At 44.4% G+C, this 23446-nt stretch overlaps 2 protein-coding genes across 5 annotated transcripts in view; one reads left to right on the forward strand and one right to left on the reverse strand.

The window, feature by feature from the left end:
- Nucleotides 1–11393, forward strand: part of ETFA (electron transfer flavoprotein subunit alpha) — a 30099-nt gene extending 18706 nt beyond the window's left edge. Inside the window, exons 10-12 of the mRNA XM_030954897.1 lie at nt 5410–5475; nt 8825–8905; nt 9722–11393. Coding sequence (XP_030810757.1) covers nt 5410–5475; nt 8825–8905; nt 9722–9760 — 186 coding nt within the window. The 3' untranslated portion in view covers nt 9761–11393. The remainder of the gene's footprint in view (nt 1–5409; nt 5476–8824; nt 8906–9721) is intronic.
- The window catches only part of TMEM266 (transmembrane protein 266), an 82532-nt gene continuing 68919 nt past the window's right edge, over nt 9834–23446 (reverse strand). For 3 of the 4 annotated variants that reach the window (XM_030954895.1, XM_030954893.1, XM_030954894.1), the window contains 2 exons: nt 18116–18166; nt 9835–10980 (listed from right to left, as the gene is read on the reverse strand). In XM_030954895.1, the coding sequence (XP_030810755.1) occupies nt 10421–10980; nt 18116–18166 (611 nt within the window). In that variant the 3' untranslated portion in view covers nt 9835–10420. Of the gene's footprint in view, nt 10981–18115; nt 18167–23446 lie in introns of all 4 variants that reach the window. The other variant, XM_030954896.1, reaches the window with a different exon arrangement.

Consider the following 23446-nt stretch of genomic DNA (forward strand, 5'->3'; position numbering starts at 1 on the left):
GGGGATCCTTTGCTTGTTCAGATTAAATTATCTGCTGTTTCCCTTTACTCTCCTGTGAGGAAGCATAAGGGAAGTGAAACAAGGCATATTTTATTCTAGTATTTTTCATCTTTTTTGTTCTTTGGCCCTTGCCTAAAATTACTAACAACAGAACAAAGTAATTAGTTCCCTTGGCATCATAAGAATTGTCACTCCTCTTGTCTGGATTGTACTTTCTTAAAAAAATGTTCTACTCTTTGCTATCAATGATAAGATCTTAATTACATCCTCATTTGTTGCACATACAAGGGAATATCAAGATAGCAAATTTTCTCTCTTCAAAAGCATGGTACATAGTTTCTGCTCTCTTCAGCTTTGTAGGAATGTGTTATTTGTCCATCAGGTTTTTGGGTGTTATTACCAGCCCAGCAGGTGCACTTTGCATGGTATAAATCGTTGGGGCTGTTAGGTAGGTGGCAGAGGGGAATAGCATTGGGAAAACCAGCTGTGCTTGGGAAATTGTTTTTGGAATATCTCCTCTGATAATTCACTGTTGTTGAAAAGTAGCTTTATGGTGGCAAACTTTAGAGAGCTGTTTGTATGCAGCTGGGACTGAATTTACAGACTGTCTTTCTCTGACTTGCTAAAAAGCTAAGGATTGACAACCCCTTTCATCCTGCATTATCCAGTGTAGCTTTTAACTCCAAGAAAACTATGTTCACAAATTGATGCTCTGCTCCTTTGGGGTTGGTGCAGAAACATTAAATTGTACTAAAATATTCATATGTGAGTGCATTTAGCTGAAAGCAATTGATGTGCTTTTCCCTGGAGAGAGAGGGAAAAAAATGCTGTATGGCCCTGCACTCCAGCAGACACCCTAGCCATGCTTAAGAGTAATTACACAGCTTGGCTGATCAAAGGTTCTTAAAGTGAAAAAGAAACTGCAGTTGGGCTCTGGTTTAGTGGTGTGTGCTTCCTGCATGGAGTGGCTTCAGCTGCACCAAAGCTGCACATCCTGGAGAAGTGTGTGAGGTGCAGTGTAACAGGCATGAACTACTGTCAAGCCAGAAAATACTTTATTGGCCTAATAGCTTGTAATTGGAAGGAATCTCTTGTACAAAGCAATTTTGATCACAAAGATTTCTTTCTAATTTCATTGTCCTTTCACTCTTGCAAAGAAAATAAAATATCTCAGCTGCCTTTAAAAATAGTGTGTATGCCAGAGGGGTTTATTAAAGTGGCCTGTTTAAAAGCATGCCATTGGTAGGATGATAAATTGGTGTGTGTTGGGGGTTTTCAGCATAATTCAAAAATTGTCATAAAAATCAATAGCAGTTGACAACATGCTTGCAAAGGAGCTACCTCAGCTTATGGGCACCTGTGGCTGCCCTGTGGGCTGTCACAGCACCATTCAAGGGCTCTGGAGATGAAATAAAAACTGTTCTTGTACTTCTCTTGAGCAAATGTCCCTTACCTGCCCCAAGGCAGCCTAAGGCATATTTAAATATTCTCATAAGTATAAATGAAGTAATATCATATGCCACAAATTATTCTATAAATAATTGCAAGAGTCTGTATGCACAGGAAAATAACTGCATTGGTATTTTGGTAATTGCAGTCATCCACATAGAGCACTCCTGTGCATTTGTCCCAACAGCATGCAACTGGCTCTATGGATTCTGGGGCCAGATGTGCAGATTGGTGCATGTGAAGTCTGCCAGTGAATAAATTGGGTCTGTCTGAAGCAGAATAGAGTTTAGGGAATGGCCAAGGAGGATTTTTTTTTCATTTTAATGATTAGCATGTAATGACTCTAAGACGTACTAGTAATTTCTGTTGAAAAAATGTAAGTCTAGATGAATACTTTAACTAGCAACTGAGAAAGTGGATTTTTGATTTGGAATCTTGACTTTGAATAGGATCAGTTTGGGAGTTGGACTTGTGGGGGTTTTTTAGGGTGGTTGTGATGCAAGTCTGTGCTTATAAACTTGGTGGTCTCTGTGAGGGTCCTGCCTGCCACCAGCATTGTGCAGGACATGTGGCAGGACAGATAAAGCCCCTTGGCCTCTGGGCCAGTTTGCTGCCAGAGACACTTTGTGCTGCTGCTGTGGCCTTGGCAGAAGCCTCGTGGGTGCTCCCCATCTCCTGATGTACTGAGCCCTCGAGCAGCACATCTGGAGTGTTGGTACCTCCCCATGGTGCCTCCCTGTGCTCTGCTTTGCACAGTCTTGCCTGTTTGATGCATTCAGTGTCCCGTGCAGTGTGTTCCCTGTTCCATCCTGCTCTCCTTGCCATCAACTCTCTTCTCTGGTGTCCTTTCCCCATGTTGATGTCTGCCAGCAACTTCATTAAAATATTTGTGGCATGGCTGTGATGTTTGTACAGTATTTCCTGTGTGAAATGAAGTTACTGAGAGCCAAGACAATTTTCTAAGCTGATGTCATGTCCATATACCACCAAAACGTTTACTTCCTTGACTTCAGTTGCTTTTGGCACTTCATGTGTTCAGAGTGCTGTGAATCCTTTGCTCTGGAGTATGTGTGTGCTGTTTTGCTGCCTGTTCTCGTGTGGCACAGTGCTGGCAGCAACCCTTCAGTGGAAATCTGCCTGTGCCCAGCTCCAGGGAGTTGACATGTGCTGCTCCATGGCCTGGACTTTGCTCTAAGTGCTGTAACTGGGGGCTGTGCATCAGCTGCCTGGCAGCAGGAATTAGAGCAACTTCCAGGGTTCCAAAAAGCTGGAACTTGATGTTGGTGTAAAGCCATATCTGGCTCCTGAGAGGTGTGACACAGCCTTGGGTTCATCTGCTCTGTGCCTTGCTCTGGTGCCTCCTCCTGCCCAGAGGAGCTCCTTGCAGAGCCTGCTGTGTGTGCTGCTGAAACTGCATTACAGTTAAGTGGTTTTTAGCATGGCAGAGCCCTGGGGTGCCCTCTGCAAGGGACTCTGCTCTGGGGTATCCAGCTCCTTTCTGCTTCCCTTCCTCACCTGCTGCACAGAGCCTGGGGCTACAGTCCTGACCTGGGACTGGGAACTCTGACACAGCAATGACAGGACTCAGCAAAAGGCCTGGCAGAAGTTACTGATTTCAGGGAAAACATCAGAACAAGGTTGTTACTCTGAAAAGAAATAAAGATTTGAATTTCTCAATGCTTTATGTCATCTCTGGATGACCAGTTGAATTCTCCTCAGGACAGCAGTGAACAGTCCTGAAGCTTTATCATTTAGACATTGTGGGTCCTTTGGGTCCCTCCTACTGAACTGCAGAATAGATTAAAACTAAGATTTAAGCAGTCCTGTCCCTTTGACAGCACAGAAGTGTTGCTAAGAACCTGCTGTCCTGTGTGCTCTCTGCATGAAGACATTGCTGAGGCGATCTCCTGTCTGGGTTAGAGCTGACTGGCAGCACCACTTGTCTGAACCAGGGAGCCCAAAGCACATAACCTGGGAGGCCATGGCCTAGATGCATAATAAGTGCTTTTAGACAAGCCTGGTGATTTACAAATGTCCTTTTAATGAAACATCCTTGTCTTTCCTAGATATTTTAATAGAATATATTCATAGGCATCTGGCTCCTGGTTAGCTGGATTCTTTCCAAAGATTGAACTTCACAATGTTAAGCAGACTGATAAGAGTATCTGGTAGTCTGGATGACTGGCACTTAATGAATTGCTCTAAAAAAATCAAATTACTGTAATGTGTCTTTAAAAAGAGCTTGTATTAAAGACAGCATGATGTTAGAATAATTTCTCCTGTAACATCTGTTCTTTTATTTGGTATAATTAAAATATTGCATTCTTACCATGAGTTCTAATGTGGACATATTAGGTTACATTGCAGCTGTGGTTAAAATGGATTGACCTCCAATAGTAATCCACTTGGTAAAAGCCTGCTGAGGCCAAGGAGTTTCTGAGTGTGTTCACCAGCTGTGTGGTTTTGTGGAAGGACATGGACTAGATTCCATGATTCAAAGGAAGCCTTTTTGATAGGAAATGCTTCATTTCTGCTTTATTTCCCCTCCCCTTCAGTTTTTGCACTAGAGAGTTTTTTTATAAAAATACAGAAGAACTTAATAAATTTCATTTATTTATTCCTATTTAAAAAAACAGAGTGAGCAGAATCTGTGGTTGGAGAAACAAGAGAAAGCATTTTTTTCTCTAATTGCTGTAATGACTCTGAGGCCTGTGTGGCAGAAGCCTCTGTGCTCTGTGTTTGAACACCTTGGTTTGCCACTCCTGTGTAGCTCTGTGCATGTCCCACAGCTGGGCTTGGCTCTGCCATGCTAAAAGCCACTTAACTGTAATGCAGTTTCAGCTGCACAGTGGTAAGATTGGTTTTGATCCTCTTACCCTCCCTGTAGCCCCCCAGTATTATTTATTGAGTTAAATTAGATTTAGATTTTCTTAGATATGGAATACCCTTGGTATTTTTAAAAGAGCAATTCTGTTACTATTTGGGGCTGTGTCTTTTCTAAGCACGTGTGAAGTACCATCTTTTGACTGCTTTTGGTAGGTGAGCCCCTAACAAATTTTATGTGTTAATTTTCTGTTATTGAATGAGTTGGTGAAAAGTACTTTCCTTCGTTTTCTTCTGTAATATTAGTTAGCTGAAGAGTTCAGCTCTGACTGGAAGAACTGTCAGGGCCCTAAAATACCCTTGGTTTTGGGTGGATAATAGAATGGACGACTTTCAGCCCAAGGAGAAGTAATAGTTTTCATCTGTGAATAAAACAGCTGACACAGATCTATTTACCTATAAATTGCAATCTCTTTTGACTGTAAGGCTCTTTGGAGATGTGAAAGTGGAAGCCCCAAAGTGTAGAGCTGTTGGTGTAGCTGGTGTGCCTTCTGTACCCATCCTGTGTGGGAGTGGGCAGTGGGTGGGGAAGGGAGGCTTTGGGAGGGCTGGGTGAGGAACACAAACTGCAGATGTGCAGGGCACCAGCCCTCTGGGGTTCCTCAAAGGTTTATCCTGCTCTAAAGGGAGACTTTCAAAGGCCTAACACCTCAATTTCAGCTTTGAGCATTCTGTCTGAGGTAAAGACTCTTGAGGGGCTTTGAAGAGCCCTGCTTTGCTCTTCAGGCAGCTGCATTATCCATCTGTGGGTTCTCTTCCCTAATATTTGCACTGGGAATCTCCAGGGTGGTGGAGAACATGGATTGCCCTGGCCTTTAGCTGAGCATGTCGGATGTTTTTGATGCAGACGTTGTTTATTTTTTTCCCCTAATCTGTCTTTGCTCCTTCGGGATTCTCCTTTTGCAGTCACATTGCATCCCCAGGTGGGGAAGGGAACCAGCCATCAGCTGCCTTTAGTACTGGAAACTACTGTAATGTAAAAACTGCTGCATGTAATTGATTTGGGTTAAGGTTTGTGAGAGCTTAGTGAGACTGTGGCATGGAGACCAAAAATGTCTGTCTCTTGTTTTTTCCCAGGAACTTTACATTGCTGTGGGAATATCTGGAGCAATCCAACACTTGGCTGGAATGAAAGACAGCAAGGTATGTGAAGGTGAATGTACTAGAAGAGATTTTTGAGGAAGGAAGTGAGCTGACTCCCTTGCTTTTACATCAGTGCTTTAGATGGTTTTCGTATTTCCTGCTGCTTTAAAACACTCTTTGACAAAAAAAGATACTGTGGCAAAACATCTCATGGAGCAGCAAAACCTTTGCACTACAACCCACAGTGATCAGTGGAAGCAGCTAATTGACTTTGTTTAAAAAAACCCCACCCAAAGCACATATGCCTGAATTCTATACAATAGTTCCATTTGCCTGTATTCCAGACTATGACATATTAATTCATGCATAACAATGCACAATTTGAATTATGAACTTACTATTCCATAAAGTAAAAGATGTCTCTGACATTCCTGCATTTAGCCATTCAAATGGAAACCTGCAATAAAATGGCAGTAAAACTTTAAAAGGTTTAACTCATTAGCTGCCAAAGCAAATAATCCAAAATTGGAATTGCCAGTTTGGCCCACAGTGCAGTGTTTGAAAAGAGGAGCAGAGTTTTACCTGCTGATTGATACTATCAAATGGCAGACATCAAAAACTGGAGGTCCTGCCTCCCACAGTAATTTTTTAAAAAGGCTATGTGGTTTTTTTTTTTCTGTTTTCAGAGAAGGAACTTAACCAAGCCACAGTTTTGAATAGTTTATAAAGCTGAGGAAGAGGGTTTCAAAACTTTTCAGGTAGTTTCTTGTATTTAATGAGTGGGTTTGTGACTGGTAATTGTCCTCAAAACCAGCCTGTGTGGAAGGATGATCTCTGCTTTCTTACCATTTTTTTCCCTCATGTATTATATAAATATTTTGGGGGGGTAAATGATAAGCTTTCTAAAAGCAGGGACCTGAGTGGCGTTAGCATTAGTTGATGCAGTGGAGAAAAAAACAACAAAAATTCAAGATGTTAGGGTGTGTGTGATGGGCAGAGGTGAAGGTGTCTCTTGAGAAGTGGGAATTGTGGCAGTGTATTCCCAAGGGCTCTGGTGAACGGCACTGCCACAGCTTCTGCCACATTCCTGCTTGCAGTGCAGCAGAGGGGGAGTCCAGGCACAGCACTGCTGCCACAGCCACCTGGGCTCCTCTGGCACTGCTGGGCCACAGGTGGCTTTGTTTGGAGCTTTGTTTGCAGCAGTTCAGCCTCCAGCTGTGCCCTTGGCTGAGTGAGGACGTGGGCAGGTGGGGTGAGCAGCAGCCACTGCCTGAGAACTGCCTGTTGGAAGCTGCATAGACTTAATGTGACCCTCTTTGTGTTTATCTGCTACCTTAGCTCAGTTCAGACTGCCAGCAGCACTGGGAACCTCTGACTTGAAAATCCAGAATTTCCTTTGTTACAAAAACACTGAGCAGTGATATTAACCTGTACTGTCACAGCAAAACCTCTGCTTTTATGGCTTTTCCAAAGGCATGTTTGATATTTTGAGGTATTCTGCTGTAACAAATAATGACAGATGAAATTTGTTGATATGAGATGCTTATTTAACCCTTCAACTTCTCCCATATTTGAGTTTTTTAGCGTAAGCTGATGTGTCTGTTGTAAAATTCAGATTTAGTTACTGGTATTTGGAATGTGTTCAGTCTTCCTTTCAGCTAAGACATTTAGGTGGGGTAGTTATGGAGAAGATCCAGTTTTCCCAAACAAAGAATTCTGCAGCCATGAGAGCTCTCTGGAGCGTCCCCTGTCCTCCCTCAGCACTCTGAATTATCTGGCATTGTGAACTGGCACACTTCAAGATATGTTTTCCAAAGCAGTTAGATGCTTTCTACCAAGTGAAATGTATAATTTATTTGTTCTTTTACAGCAAGGTAGAAAATGCAGCTTTTGAGGAGACCTGAAGAATTGTTGTTGCTTTCTTTCCTTACTTCTAATTCCCTCATGAGAGTTCCCCTATCTTTTCTTACTCAGAGATTTAACTCACAAAGTTCTGTTGTGAGCAGCTTTTGCTGCTCACCTGAGTTAGCAATGAGGTAGGGACCCCAATCTTACTGAAGTTACTTCAGCTAAAGGAGGCAGAGGAAGGAATAAGCTGCCAAACCAAAGCTTCAGACAGTTTTGCAAGCAATTTGTTAATTATTTTTGTGCTAAGGACAGAGCTGGCAGCCCCTGTGGTGCTGGCCTTGGCTGGGCTTCAGCATCAGCCCCTGTGGATGGTTCTGCAAGGAATGGCAGGGCCTCAGAAGGGTCAGAGAAAGGCTTCACTGGGCCAGTCCCCTCAGGGATCACAGCCTGGATTTGCTCCCTGCACTGCAGCCTGTCTGGGGAGCCTTGCATTTGCAAAGAGGGGTAACTGAAGTAAAACTGTAAAAGAGGAGAGCTCTGGGGAGAACATTTCAAGGGCAGCATTGCTGCAGCACTTGCACGTCCCTGGCCAGAGGGCAGGGCAGTGCTCTGGGCACTGCCTGCTTGCTTTTGTGGTGGGGTCCTCTACAGGGACTCTCAGGGGACAAATGGCCAAGAAATAACATTGCTGGGGGCCTAAAACCACAGGATTTGTAAACGTTTCTCTTTGAGTTACTGCCACTAGGCCCCTGCTTCCCGAACCATTAATTTTGTTGGATTTTCAGTGGAGGGAGTAGAACAGAGCAGGGAGTTGTGGTTCCCTGGGTGTGGCAGTCAGGGCCTCAGCTGCCTGTGGGGTCACAGCTGTCCCCAGCCATTGTCCCTCTGGCACTGCCCCAGTCTGTGCTCCAGGCCCCTGCTTGGTGCAGGCTCCTTCTGGGAGCTGCTGCCTTTGCTTCAGGGTTCCTTTCCCTTCCTCTGCAGAGTGCTCCCCAGCCTGTGGCAGATTTTGATGGGGACACCCAGCCATGCTGATCTTGCTGGAGCTGTCACAGGCAGTTCAGGATGATTCAGTGTAGGGCAGGGTTTAAACCAAGATGTTTTCTGGATCATTGTGTTGGGATTTGTTGTGCTGTTTTCTACTGTGTGACAAACTAAATGCTGTCCCATTGTAAGTACAGAGGCCTTTGGGCAGGGTTGTATTGTGCTTGTTGTAACTGCTGCCTCCAGGTTAGTTCTGCAGTGGTGCAGCTTAGAATGTGCAGATAATCCTTTGTAGTAATTTTTTTCTAGGCTTTTCTACAGGGAAGGATAGCAGAGATGTGTATGATGAGCAGGGAAGGAAGGGTTTGTGGTTTTTTTTTCAGGGGGATTGTGATGTATGTGGAGGGAAGGAGGTGCTTGTTTTTGAGATGGAAAAATACTAAATGCCAGATAAATCTTCTGCTTCTGGGGCTTGGAAAGAATATAGCCCATTTCCTGGCTAAGACCTGGCCCTGTAATCCAGCCCCAGAGGATGATCAATATCTAGATTCATATGGTGCTTTAACTTTGCTTGCAGACCATTGTTGCTATTAACAAGGATCCAGAAGCTCCAATTTTCCAAGTGGCAGACTATGGACTGGTAGCAGACTTATTTCAGGTGAGGCTAAACTTGATGTAAGGGTAACTTTGGGAGAGCTGACAGGGGCTTACATAATATAATCCAATGAGTGTTAACCATGTCTGTGTGAGGGTGTTTGTTGTTTAAAGATTTGCTTTCTGATGTCATGATTTGCATGCTTAAAATCAAATCCCTGGAAGTAGGTTGTGTTGGGGGGTGTCACAGCCAGCCTGCCTCAGTTCCCTCAGTTCTGGTTTCCTGAGGTTGAACCACTTTGGAAATAACCACACATAGGTAGGTGCTTGCATGTATTTTTAAGCTTCATAAAGTTTGGAAGTAGAGAGTTGGCAGGAGGTGTGATTATTTCTGCCTGGGCTTGCTGCCTCATAGGCTGATGCCCAGGAGGAGCTTGCAGTTCCCTCTGGAGCTCCGAGCCAGCCCTGTCCCAGTGCCTGTGTGTGGCCACATGTGTGAGTGGCGGGAGTGGCTCTGTGGAGGCATGGGCAGAAACTCTGCCAGCACTTAATGCCACTCCTGAAATAATGCCCACTGGCTCCGTGGTGAGCATGGGCCTCTTTGTGAGCCAGAGACAAAGTCACATTCTGAAGAAACACCATGTAGACAATTTCCTTAATAAATTTTGTACGAATGCATTATTTCCACCTAATGGAAATGTAGCTCTCTTAAATAATTAAGAGGCTTTATTCAGCAGGAGAGAAGTGGGGAGTGCTGTGAGCCTGGAGTGCTGTGCTGGGTGGGAGGGTGGGCAGTGTAAGTGCAGGGCTGGGAACTGCACAGGGTCAGTTTGTGGGGGTCAGAGGGGAACATGCACTACCCTGGCACTGGTGTTTGCAGGCGGTGCCGGAGATGACGAAGCTCCTGAAGAAGAAGTGAGTGCTGGTGATGGGACCCGGCACTGTGGAGTAAGGGCAAATAAAGGATTTTACTGGAAAGAGGTGGGGTCAGTCACTGCGATGTGGGATGGTTGTTTTTTGTGGTCTGTTGCATGGCACGTGGAGTGGTGGGGTGGAAGAAAGCAAGACAGGGAAAGCGGCTAAGAGAAGAAGGCAAGAGCAATAGAAGGCAGGAGGCCGCATGTGTTTGTCAGTGTTTATTCCCATCTCCACACCCCTCACAGTCACGCTCAGCCCCTGGGCAGGGTCAGGCTGGGCCCAAGCTGTCCAGCAGCTCTGTCCTGCCCCTGGCACCATGGGGCTCGTGCTGGCCCTGGACCTGTGGAAATTCCACGATGTTCCCGGCACAGTCTGTTTGTCCCTCCAGGCCCTGTGGGTCTGTACTGCCCTAAGACTGCTGGAAGGTCCATTGTTCCCAGATGGCCACTGTAGGTCCCAGCTGGCCCAGAGCTGGTGGCAGGGCAGGTAGGTCATGTGCCACAGGCACAGGGGAGCAGAGGCGATGCTGGCCTCGCCCTAGGCCGGTGGCCATTGCAGCAGATGCCACAGATGTCTTCAGCACTGCCACCTCAGCTGTGACAGCCTCATGGCCAGTGTAGTGAGCGTGTCCCCGCAGGAGTCCCCATTCCTCAGGCGGGGCCTATGCCTCGGGAACCCTGCCCAGCCGTGGCTCTGGGGGCCCCAGTGCCCCGTACTTCTCCTCGATCGTCGGGGCACCCTGGGGGCAGTCGAGGAGCGGCTTGAGCTGGAAGACATCAAGGCTCTCCTGGTTCCTGCGGTTGTAGACGCTGAGCCGGTGGCCCAGGTCAGGGCTGGCCCCCACCGAACCGGCCGGGCTGGGCAGCTTCAGGTTGACGGGATCCAGCCCCTTCTGCGCCAGGCACGCCTCCTCCGACAGGGACGAGAGCAGCTCCTGCACTGCGCGCTGCCGGGCGGGCGCCAGCGGGGCCCGGGGCTCCTCGCAGGCCGCGCTGCAGTCCGGGGACGAGCCCAGGGTCGGGCTGCTCTCGCTGCAGCCCCGCGTGCCCGAGCTGGCCGTGGAGCGAGAGGCGCTGCCCGACGTGAGGCTGGCCGAGGTGCCCGTGCTGCCCAGGCGCAGCGGCACCTCCACCGTGAACAGCTCCGAGGAGATGTTGGGCCGGTGCACGTCGATGGCGGCCGTGGTCACCACGCAGATGGCGGCCTCGGGGACTCCGCTGTCTGCAGGGACAGAGCACAGAGGGGCTGAGAGCCCTGTGGGCAGGGGCTGAGAGCGAGTCCATGTGCAACGCTCTGTACCTACAGGGATGGGCACAGAGCCATCCGAGACACGCACACAGCACACAGACCCCTCTGAGCCATACACGTGTATATATTATATACAGATACTCGGCAAGGCAGTCCTTTTCTCTATCCCTAGCGCTCTCTGTTTATAGACACACTGTATGCCTAGATCTGTGTGTGTAAATACAACACCTAGAGCTTTAGTCATACAGCTAGTGTGTACATGTGCATAAGAAACTGCATCTACATCCATTTTGCCTGCCTGTGTACATGGACAGGCAATAGGTACCTATGGGCCATAGTCCCTCCCTTAAATACCTGGAATTAGCTACTGCTGCACAGCATGCAACCCCCCCCAAAATTGTACTCGTTTTTCTGTATGTGGGTGTGTGCCCACACAGATATACACACATTTATACCTACACATTAACAGCCCCCCTCTCTTGAGCCAGTCTTTAAATGATGCACACATGCCTTTTATCTATCACCTGTATCTGTGCTGGGGCTGGACAGGCAGGGATACCATACATAATGCCACATAGCTGCATATACATACAGGAACACACACATTTATTACATACATACAATACACAGGGGCAGAGATGCAGGCTCTCACCCCCTCCCCACCCCATTTTATATACACATGGCCTTTATATACAGAGATGAGGAATTATGTCTGTGTGAGCCCCATATGGAATACATTGTACACAGACCTTCTGTTATACACACACAAGATACAGTGCCCCCTTGAAAGGCAGACAGCTGTCTACCACTAAATAAAATATATACAACCTCTCTGCCTTTCTACAGAAATGTGTACATACTTCTCTGTAGGTATATTTATTGGTGTAGGAGATGATAGCTGTAGATGATTCTATCTCTGTATTTACATAGCTGTTTATCACAGAATCACTATGCTGGGCGAGATCTTCAAGATCATCGAGTCCACGCAGCCCAAACACCTCAACTAAACCCTGGCACCCAGTGCCACATCCAGGGATGGTGACTCCACCACCTCCCTGGGCAGACCATGCCAGAACTTCATGGACATATTTTATTGATATATTTTTTATTTTTATACACATCTTTAGACTATATGGAGCTCCATATATGATACAGTACACATACATATAATATATAGACTAATACATACATAGAATTATCTATAAATAGAAAACACCTGTGCTTTCACTCACAAGTATACTTACCTTTAAATTTCTCACTGTGTGTGTATGGCTGGGGAACAGTTATAGAGACATACAGAATACATTTTACCTATACATGAACACCCCGTCTCCCTTTCAGTCTTTTGATATGTACATCTATGTAAATATATATACACACACATGTACCTTTTTACAGCTTTCCAAGTAAGTTACGGGGATCTAGAGATACATATCACTATATAATACCACATACCTCTCTCTACACATGTGCACACACATATATAATACATAGGTGTATCTACACAGTCTCACCCACTTAATTTTATACATACCTAATCTTTATATATAAAGCATACAGATATGAGGAAGAGATGTATCTATGCACGTGTATGTACAAGCCCCCTATGTAATACATTAGACCTACACATCCATATGTACATTTTCTACATACATAGCTGTGTGTCTGTGTGTGTACATCTAGGCATAGATATATAAAAACATATAGATGTACTAGCTATTGGACAGTTGTTGTTCTCCCCCTTTGAAAATGTAATTGTAACACTTTAAATAGAATGTATACAATTACACACATGTATACCTACCTTTGTGTATGACTATATATGCCTTATGGTGTGTATATATGAATCTGGAATGTATATAGAGGAATATATATCTAACGTGTATCAAATAATATAAGATATACACATAACACATGTATAACTCTAGCTCTACATAACACCCCCAACCTTTATATGTTTTAAATTATATACAAACACCCTTTTATAGACAGCAAAATTTATTATGGGGATGTATACATAGGGATACACATCTATGTGTAATACAATATGCACCTACATAGATGTGCCTGCCCCAGTTTAAATCCATATAACCTATACCTGCATAGACTTCTCCATACAGATTGGGGAGTGTGTGTGTGTATATAATATATATAATATATACTATACAATATAATAGACTGCATATACATGCACACACACTGTAGTGCACAGTCCCCCCATAACAATACATCATTCCTGTGCCTATGCAGCCATTTTATAGATGCACTGTGTAGTCCCCTCTTTAACTCCATCCAGTTGTCACTGGCAGCTGCACAGCCTGACCTTTGTGTAGCAGTGCACAGGCTTGTCACCCACCGTGTGTACATACAGGGACAATGTAAAGATCAGGATATACACTGCAGCACACTCAGACACACACATGTTACCTGTAATAGGTGTTACCCACAGCCAGTGAGATGTGTGTACAGGCACACCTTGTTAGAGAGCGACACAGGAATTCAGGGGTACAGAGCGAAATCCACAAACACTAACAGTGCTGTACACCTGTATATACATGCACATACATGTTCTGTAGGACACACTGCTACACACATGCAGTCTGCCTCCCCCTCTCTCCCTTTTTTATACACATAATCCTTAGATGTCTCCATACAGATATGGGCAATATGTGCACACATGAGCTCCGTACAGAATATTTTACACACACACACATGTATATACACACATATACATTCTAACATATAACCCACCCCTTAAATATATATAATTATTTATTACTAAACAACAAAGATCCCATCTCTCTATGTGTGTATATTTATTTATAAGATGCATGTATTTATATACAAATATATATTAAAAATACATTGTAACTTTACTTGAGAACTTAGATATCTTTATTGCTATTTGTATAATGGCGGGTTAATATCAAGGGACTTGTGTATATATACACACACATCTGTAAATAAATAGGATATGCCTGTATATACCTGCTCACTCTATATATATATATACACACATATATAGGCACACACAGAGTCTCTTGCACACAATCATTCTGTAGACATACAGGCAATGTACACATGGATGAGGAGTCCCCTGTAAAATACAGCATACATGCATATGGACTTGGTACATGGAACACACAGTACTCCCTCTTCTCTCCTTACATAGAACACAAATCCCCACATATGTCAGTATATGTACATACACACATACATATACACACCTATAAATTTGTGTGTACATACACAGCGACTGCAGCTATAAGGATATGCATATATAGTACATTATACATACCACCAATGATGCATATATACATGTAAAATTATATTACCTCCCCCTTTTAATGTCTCTCAATGTATATTAGGGGGATATACATCTATAAACAGTACCATATACCTGTGTATATATATCTCTCTGTATACACACACACACACACACAGACACACACAATGAAATACATAGGTATATACTGGGTCCCCCCAAATTTATATATTCATTTATCCACAGGGATGGGGGAATATATGTGTGTATCTGCCCCATACATAGGATACAATGTATATATCTGTAATGCTTACACACACACAGACTCACACATATGCCTATGTGGAATGTATATATACAGGGATACCAATATGAAATACATCATTGCTATATGTGAACACACACACACACATTATGTAGATATGTATATGCACAGACATGGTCCCTCACACCTTTCCCTTTTTACATACCCTACACCTATGTATAGATTCATACATATTTGTATATAGTCCTGTAGAGCTTGGGGATATGTGTAGAGGGATAGACACGAATAAAATCAATACTTTATACCTCTATATGCATGTGTGTACATTTTTTAAATAGCTCTCTATATAATTCATGTGTCTATGGATTCATAGGCTTTCTCTCTCCCACATACATATGTACAGACTTTATATACCCATATACATAGCTTTATATATAGACATCCATATTTTTAGAGGGAATGTCCCTATGCATATATCTATGTTTCCCCTTCATAATATATCTACATATGTACACATATTCTATATATAAAACATATGTCTCTATATATACACTCATGTCCTTTCTAATGTATAAACCATATACATATTGAAACAGGCTCTCACATGCCCACCCACATATATCTCTCCCTGTATCTATATATGTATCTTTACTTATATTTATACATATACAAAATACTAAAGTAGTACACAGATCTTTACCTTTGTATCCATCTGCATATATACATAAATAGCTTCTATACATTTATACAGATATAGGATAAACCTATATATAAATTCCATGTGCCTATATAAAAAACAAGTATATATGTTTTCTGTGTAAGATATACACATAATAACATGCATAAAATAGATTAAAAAGAGATGTATATGCAGTCTTATACACACTTCTAAAATATATATAATTATGTTTTAAAATAAAATATATAGACACTTTTGTGTCTATATAGTTCCCCTTTGTGTCTATGTGGAGAATTTATATATATGGGGATATAATTAATAATATATATATATATATATATATATATATGTGATACACACAGAGAGATCCGTATTTGTGTCATATATACGATACATATTAAAAATATATGTATATAGCCATTCACACCCCTTTGATTTATATGACCTAAGATATATAAAATAGGAATATACAGTTTCTCTCACACATCTGTAAGTATGTGTCTATCCCCATATATATGGGATAGACATACATATATATCACACTTAAAGTATCTTTATACGGACTGTGTACAGACTGCATGTATGTATCTACAGTCACATCCAATACACAGCTCTCCATCTATGCATGTGGCTATAGATACACCATACATTACAGCTCTATATGCACACACATGTAACTGCAGTGCATATAAAACATAAATCTATAGACACAAACATGTACAAATGCCTTTACAGATCTTTAAATACATGGGACCATACTGCAGCCATATTCATATGCACATATCCTGATCTATGAACATACACAGAAGCCGTCCTCAGCAAGCACATCTATGTGCCCAATGACACAATGCAGATATTCAATACAATATCCTTGTGCTCATAGAGTCACCGAATGGTTTGGGTTGGGAGGGACCTTCCAGCCCACCCAGTGCCACCCCTGCCATGGCAGGGACACCCTCACCATCCCAGGGTGCTCAGCCTGCCCCTGGGCACTGCCACGGGCTGTGCCAGGCCCTCGTCCCCTCAGCGCTGCCAGCCTGGCCCAGGGCAGCTCCGGGGCCTCCTCGGACTCGCTGCAGCAGCTCCACGTCCCGGTGATGCTGATCCTGCCGGGGCCACTCTGCAGGTGGGGCTGGGCTGATGCTGATCCTGCCAGCACCAGAGCTGGGCCGGCTCTGCAGGTGGGGCTGAGCTGATGGTGATGCTGATCCTGTCGGGGCCAGCAGCTCCAGGTCCTTCCCTCAGGGCTGCTCTTGATCCCTGGCCGGGGCTCGTGCTGGGGAGTGCCCGGGGACAGGGCCAGGCTTCCCCTTGGCCCTGCTGAGTGCTGGGAGTGTTCAGGAGCCCCCCTCTCCAGCCTGCCCGGATCCCACTGAATGCCAGCTGGGCTTACAACCAGACACTCACACTCCCTTCTGGTTAGCATTTATGTGGCCTCAGTTCCGTATGAATGTATTTCCATTTATATACAGGATTAAAGATATGCAATACATTATACAGAGATCTATTTTCATTCCTGTAATATATACACATGTATTTCTATAATATATACACATATATTCTGACCATCTCTCCTCTCACTCCTTTCTACATTTAATATATGCATTCTAATAAAATATCTCAGTATGTACAGAGACACAGTCTTCCCCGCGTCTTTATATTTGGATAAAGCTCTACCTATATGTAGACACAAAATCAAAAATACCTTTATATGTGTATAAATCTGCTTACATAATACCCATATGGGGATGTGTGTATGTTTGGAGAGACATATATGATACATTATACACATACATGTACAAACGTGTATGTTTACTTACATACACATGTATATGTATCTGGGTTTGTGCAGGTATATAGATATGTATATCGATATATATTGATATATAGAATACAGTATAGATTTATATACATACACATACATTATATATATACTAGGCATATCCTTATATAGAGAAATATATCTAGATATACCTATATTTCACTACTGATGCATACTATATATAAAGTACGTAATACATTCTATACACACATAAATGCATATATATGTATATATATACACACACATAGCTTGTGTATATTCTATGTACATGCATGTACAGGCACACACACATTGTTTTCTTTCCTGTAACCCTGTATATATATATCTGGTGATGTGTATGTGGAGATACAGAGTTATAACACATTATATTTAAGCACACACATGTTTTTAATAGATATACAAATGTTATATTCATAAGGGGGGTGTGCACACCCCCACCTGTCAGAGCCTGCCTTCCTCAGCCCCCCCTGCCCCGCTGTGCCGGCAGCCAGAGCACGGCCAGGCCCAGCTGGGCTGGGCAGGGCAGGGGCTGTGCAGAGCCCCCAGCACGGGCAGAGCCCCCTGTGCTGCCCAGCAGGGCGGTGCAGAGCCCCCAGCACAGGCAGGAACCCCCCCTGCCAGCAGGACTCCTGCCAGGAACATCCATTTGAAGGCTGCCCTCGGGTCAGGCCCAGCCGCTGAGGTTTCCCACCATTCAGTTTAACCTTTCTGAAAGGTTCCCAGCGTGGTGCTGGGCTAAGCTGTCTCCCCACTTCTTTTCTCTTCATTTATTTTGTCCCTACTGTTCATTCTGAGATCCATATGAAGTGCTCTGTGAGCTGGACAGCCCAGCTACAGGGAATTAACCCCTCCCAGATCTCTGAACTATCCTGAGTTAAATACACAAGTTTGCAAGAGCAAACTTGGGGCCTTTCAGAGAACGACTGTTGGCACACACTTCCATGGACCAAACCAGAAGGCTCTGTGGTGGGTTTCATTTCCAGGACAGATTACAGCACTGCCCAGTCTCACCTGGTTTACAGCACACAAGGCAATGCAAACATACCACTCACGTTTGTGTTTGTAAGCAACACTCACCACTGCTGGGCTCGTTGTAGTATCGACTGATGTAATTATTCATGTCATCCTCTGAAAGAACAGAAAAGCAGCCCTTAGAAGAGCATTTATTTCATTACATGGCTGAATCCCACCCCATGGAAAGCTTTCCTCTCCCTGCATGCCCAGAGCCACTTGCTCTGGATTTTTAGGCCACAAGGCCTGTGTGCATCACACCCCATCCAAGCTGTGTCTGCAGCCAGCACAGGGACTGGATTATCCTTTGTCACAGTCCTCTGCAGCACCAGCCTGGGAATGAGGCACTTTGGGCTCCAAAGGAAAGGTGCTCTGTGATCTTTTCAGAGGCTGACACAGGGCTGGCCATTCCCCTTGCTCTGTGGAGACAAACACAACCCTGGCCTTTCCCTGGTCAGCAGGGGCGTCCCATCCCAGCCAGGGCACACAGATAAACCTGGATTTATCCTGACAGGCTGAACCAAGGGCACCAGCACAGACAGAGCCATTGCTGCTGCACACTGACATCCCCAAGTCACCTCCTTCCCCACAGGAGAAAGGGAGGCACCATGTATGATTTTAATGTGTAATTCCCTACCTTCTAAGATAATGTCACTTCTTTTCCATTTTGAATGAATGAAGAGTTATTTTGGTGTCTATAACACATGCATATAAGTATACAACATAATATTAACATTACACTATCTGTTGGCTTAAAACTTACTATAAATAGTTTTACTAATCAAGGGTGTAATACTAAACCTGTAGTACATGCATGAGAGCTACACCTGAACTTCAACAGTGAGTTAAAAATGAAGATGTGACCACAGAATGGAAAGCAGCAGCTCCATTGCATGTACAGATTTTAGATGCTACAGATGACAGGGGGATTTACTGTTATCTCATGGAAAAGCAGAACATTTTACCATTGTGAAAAAAAACATAAACTTCTCTTGTTCTGAGCGAAGGCAAACAGGGCTGCTGAGAAACAGTATCGGCAGGCCCAGAGAACTCAGGCTTCCAGGCAACCTGACCTGCCCAATTTGTGGTGTATCCGTGCTCTAAAAGCACTCTCTCCTTTTAAGTGCTCTTTTTGATACCATGTTTCAGAAAGCCGAGCTCATCCCTTTGAGCCAGATTTCCTTCGTCCCCCTGGGTCTCTGTGGCTACAGTCCTGCCTCATCACAGCACATTGCGGTTTGCAGGTGAAAGAAACAGATGTTTTCTGGGGAACACTTTCCTCACACAACAAGACCCAAACCACCAAGCACTCTGTACCTGAAATAGCTGCACTCGTAAGAAGGCAATCTAACCTGACACTGAAAGGAAATGTCGTTGTTTTCCTGGTTTCATTGGATCTTAAAAGCTTTTTCGGCCCTTGTTGATCTTTAAATGCCTGCAGTCAGAGGTGTGCTTTGTGCTAATGTCTGAGTTTAAAAAAGAGGCCTCAGAGTAGCTCAGGGCAATGCCACTGAATTAGGAGTACATTGCAAGGCTTTTCAGCTATCTGCTACTAAAATACACTTCATTTCAGTCGTGCATAATTGATACTCTCAGTGCCACCAAACCTGCCAGTTACAGACACGGGTTCTGGTTCAGAGAATGCCTCTGGAGCTGCACTTCTGGCAGGGCACTTTCAGCATCTTGGAGTCCAATTCTAAGCAGACAAATGAAAACAGCACAGCACTTTGGCTGGATGAGGGTCACCCCCCTGGCACCTGACAAAAGCCACCAACAGGGGCCTTGGGTACTCCCAGTACAGTCTCTCCAAAAGCCAAGACACTTTGCATCAAAGAGAGGAAACGCTTGGAGAAGTCACTCACCTGCTTTTTGTGTCTCAAAGACAATGCTCAAGCCAAGGCTTCCTTGGGAGTGCACACTCTGCTGACAGAATGTACCAGGGCACTGCTCCCAAACACAGCAGCTGTGTCCAAGCCAAGCTGGCAGAGAACCAGGCTGCTCTGTATGGAGCAGTGGGCACTGCCAAACACCTGGAGAGGGGGTCCAGAAATGCCCTGCCCCTGCTCCCTCTGAGCTGGCCTGGCCTGGCTCTGTGTGTGACCACTGGCACACAACACTGGGGGAGCTCCCAGCTGCCTACCTTAATGTTATTTTGTGATGGCTTTATTAATGTTATTGCTCACTGCTGATCTCTTCAGCTATAAATTAAAAATATATGTATAAATATATCCATGTGTGCATGTGTATGTAAATATAAAATACATATATTCAACCTTAAGTAGTTTCTTACAAATAAAAACCAATAAAGAGTAATGGAATAACAGCAGCAGAATAAATATTTCAACAACAGATTAAGTTTCTGAATCATTACATTAAAGCAAACTGACAATTAACAAACTCATCTGAGTCATATGGGAGTCTCAGCTGCTTTGGGTATTGAAGGTTATGAACAATTCCAGTTACTTCCCATTATATTCTACATTGCTGAAAAAAGGAGTCAAAAATAATACAACAAATACCCAACTGAAAGCACCCATCTGTGCATATAAAATGTACCCCCAAATGCACAGTTGTGCACAGCACCACAGAACACTGCTGAAGGGATTGTGGGGGTTCCCAGATGAAGTCCCTGCTCGGAGTGGGGAGTTTGCAGGAGCAAGCAGGGAAGACCAGCTTTTACACCAGGGGCTGAGCACTTGTATTATTTACACTCTACACAGTGTTTTCTGCTGTCAATCTCGTCCAGTTTCAACTGCAGAAAGGGAGTTGTCTTAAGAAGTACTTAATTTTCACAATTTCCATGGGGTTTTTTTAAAGCCTTTTTCAAAAAAAAATATATTTTATTTTATTTCTACCACCTTGGAATTTCCAGGATCCAGATTTAATTTTTCTCCTTTCCTAGAAATAAATCCCTCTCCTCCAATACACAGAAATGTTACCTGCACTTCCTTTTCCAAAAGACAGACCTTGCATCTTTAGCTATGAAGATACCCAAATGGTATTTACAGCAAGCTAAAAAGCAGAAAGGAAAAGCATTCCCATCCTAATTCCCATGGAAATGGCAATCTTAGGAAAATGTCAAAGGATGGTGACTGGGACCCTCTTGCTACATGTACCAGCAGGAATCACAGAAACTCTTCTGTTGGAAAAGCCCTTTGAGCCTACCAGTAACACTGCCACTAAGCCATGTCCCTCTGTGCCACATCCACCCCTAACAAATGGCCCCAGGGAAATGTGGATGACAGGAAATTTCGTGATGAAGTTCCAAAAGGTGTGAGCTGAGAAGGAAGAGTGTGGCAGCTCTTCCCCATATGAAAACCTGTGGTGAACAAGGATTTCTCTACAATCCTCCCTGCAGAGAGCCTGGGGAGGGATTCAGCTGAGAGTTCTGCAGAGCAGGGGAAGGAAGGAGCAGAGCAGGGCAAGGAAGGAGCAGAGCAGGAGCTCTCTGCAGCCCACAGCAGAGTTTGCTCAAGCAGTGTGGGCTGACAGCTCCAAGGGGGGAGGCAGCAGAGACCACAAAGGGACAGTGGGGCTGACTCCAACACCATCAGAGCTCCCACCCCAGGAGGGAATGTCTGACTGCAAGGCTGCTCAGACTCTGCCCCATCTCACATAAACCCAGCCTGCACTGTGACCAGCCCCCTGCAAGGCTGCTCACTGCAGTGCAGTCCCAGCTCTGCCTGCTGCCCAAATCCCAGTTATTGAAAAAACGTGTGGCTCTCAGTCAGGATCTGTCTGACAAGCACTGGATTTTGTCTGATGAAGGTTTCCAAGTTATCTGCTTGTTCTTTTCCTGCAGGACTCCAAACACACACTGCAATGGTTCAGGGAGTAATAAACTACTTAGAGTACAGTGCCATATAATCTCATCTGACCCAAGAGACAACATTGCAATCTCTCTCTCTCGGCCCCATAAAAACCTCATAAATTTGGTGAAATATATAAATGACATTCCACCCAAGGCAGAGCTCTTTCAGTTCTATAATGCCTCAACAGTGATCTTTAATTGTTTCATCAATGCCTCCATGAGTGATCTGCAACTCCCCTGCATACAAGAAAAGGCCTTAAAAGGGGGGTTTTATTTTGAAATATTTCATGATTAGAGTATTTTATTTCATATTTTTATTGCCATTGGTTGTACTGCCTTCTGTCTCTCCAAGCTGAATTTTCTGAACTGGAAGGTTCTTTTTTCTGCTGTGCAGCCTCCCAGTGAGGAGTGAGTCCTCAGAGTAATGTCTCACCCCAACTTCCTCCCAGAAAAGAGTCTTTACTAGGAGGTTTCTAAAGGAACAGATCTTTCATCTGTTTCAACAGGAACCAAGAGCAGCCAGCTGGCACTTTCCAGGAGACTTCCCCTGCCTTTGGTTTGAAGACAGATTGCTACATTACTGCAAGCTGCAGTAGTCACACCACTGTTCAATTCACACACACATCCAGTCCCTGCAGAGGCTGGATGGATGCCTGGGCACATGGATATTCCATCTTGAGAGCAACTGTAAAGTCATCTTGCAGAGAAAACAGAGCAACAGCTTCAGCCTGGTTCTAAGTAAGGAATCATTCTGTGGTCAAAGTCATTGTGCAGAAGGAAACCTGGGATATGCAACAGGCTCCATTATCAGCAGATGCTGCTGGGACAGAAACCCAGAATCCTGACAACAAATGGGGGACTTTGGGCCTCACTTGAGCAGATGATGCAGCAAGAGCACTGAGCTGGCTGGAGCAGGGCTGGGATGCAGCACAGCTGTGTGAGGGGGGCACAGCATGGCCTGGGGGACTCTCAGTGCTCCTCCCAACCTTGTTCCCTGAGTGTGGATCAGCAGAGCCACACCTGAGCTGGCTCAGTACAGTCAGCCTGAAGCAAACTCAGAGGAACCTGGGTTTGTCTCTGTGAAACAGCAACATTGGCTGAGTCTAAAATACAAAGCTAAGGAAGAATATGGCTGCCACCAAAACAATCATCAAGATAAGAAAAAATATGCAAAAGGATTCAAGAACAAACTGTTATAAACTGGCAACAAATAAATGTAATCTGAGAATTAGGAAAAGACTCATGACACTTGAGAAGCCAGGCGTCTGGCAGGGCAGCAGAGGGCAGAGCAATCACTGCTGTCAGGGGAGCACCATCTGCTCTTGAAAGGGATCCTTCTGAAAGGCTGCAGGCTTGGACAGTGGAAAGCATTCCAGTTCTGTGTTCCTCTACCTGTCAGCAATGTCTTCACACCTCTTCACATTAATGATGAGAGACAACTTCACCCTCACAGCCGTGACTGCAGGCTCACCCCTTCTGGGAGTGAGCAGTTTCAACCCCACCCATTTGGTGACTATGAAATACAAGAGCCTGACTCCACTAACTGCACACACATTTCTCTAAGTGTTGCTTAAGGTTTAATTCCT

The sequence above is a fragment of the Camarhynchus parvulus genome, chromosome 10 (assembly GCF_901933205.1).
Source record: "Camarhynchus parvulus chromosome 10, STF_HiC, whole genome shotgun sequence".
Lineage (NCBI taxonomy): Eukaryota > Metazoa > Chordata > Aves > Passeriformes > Thraupidae > Camarhynchus > Camarhynchus parvulus.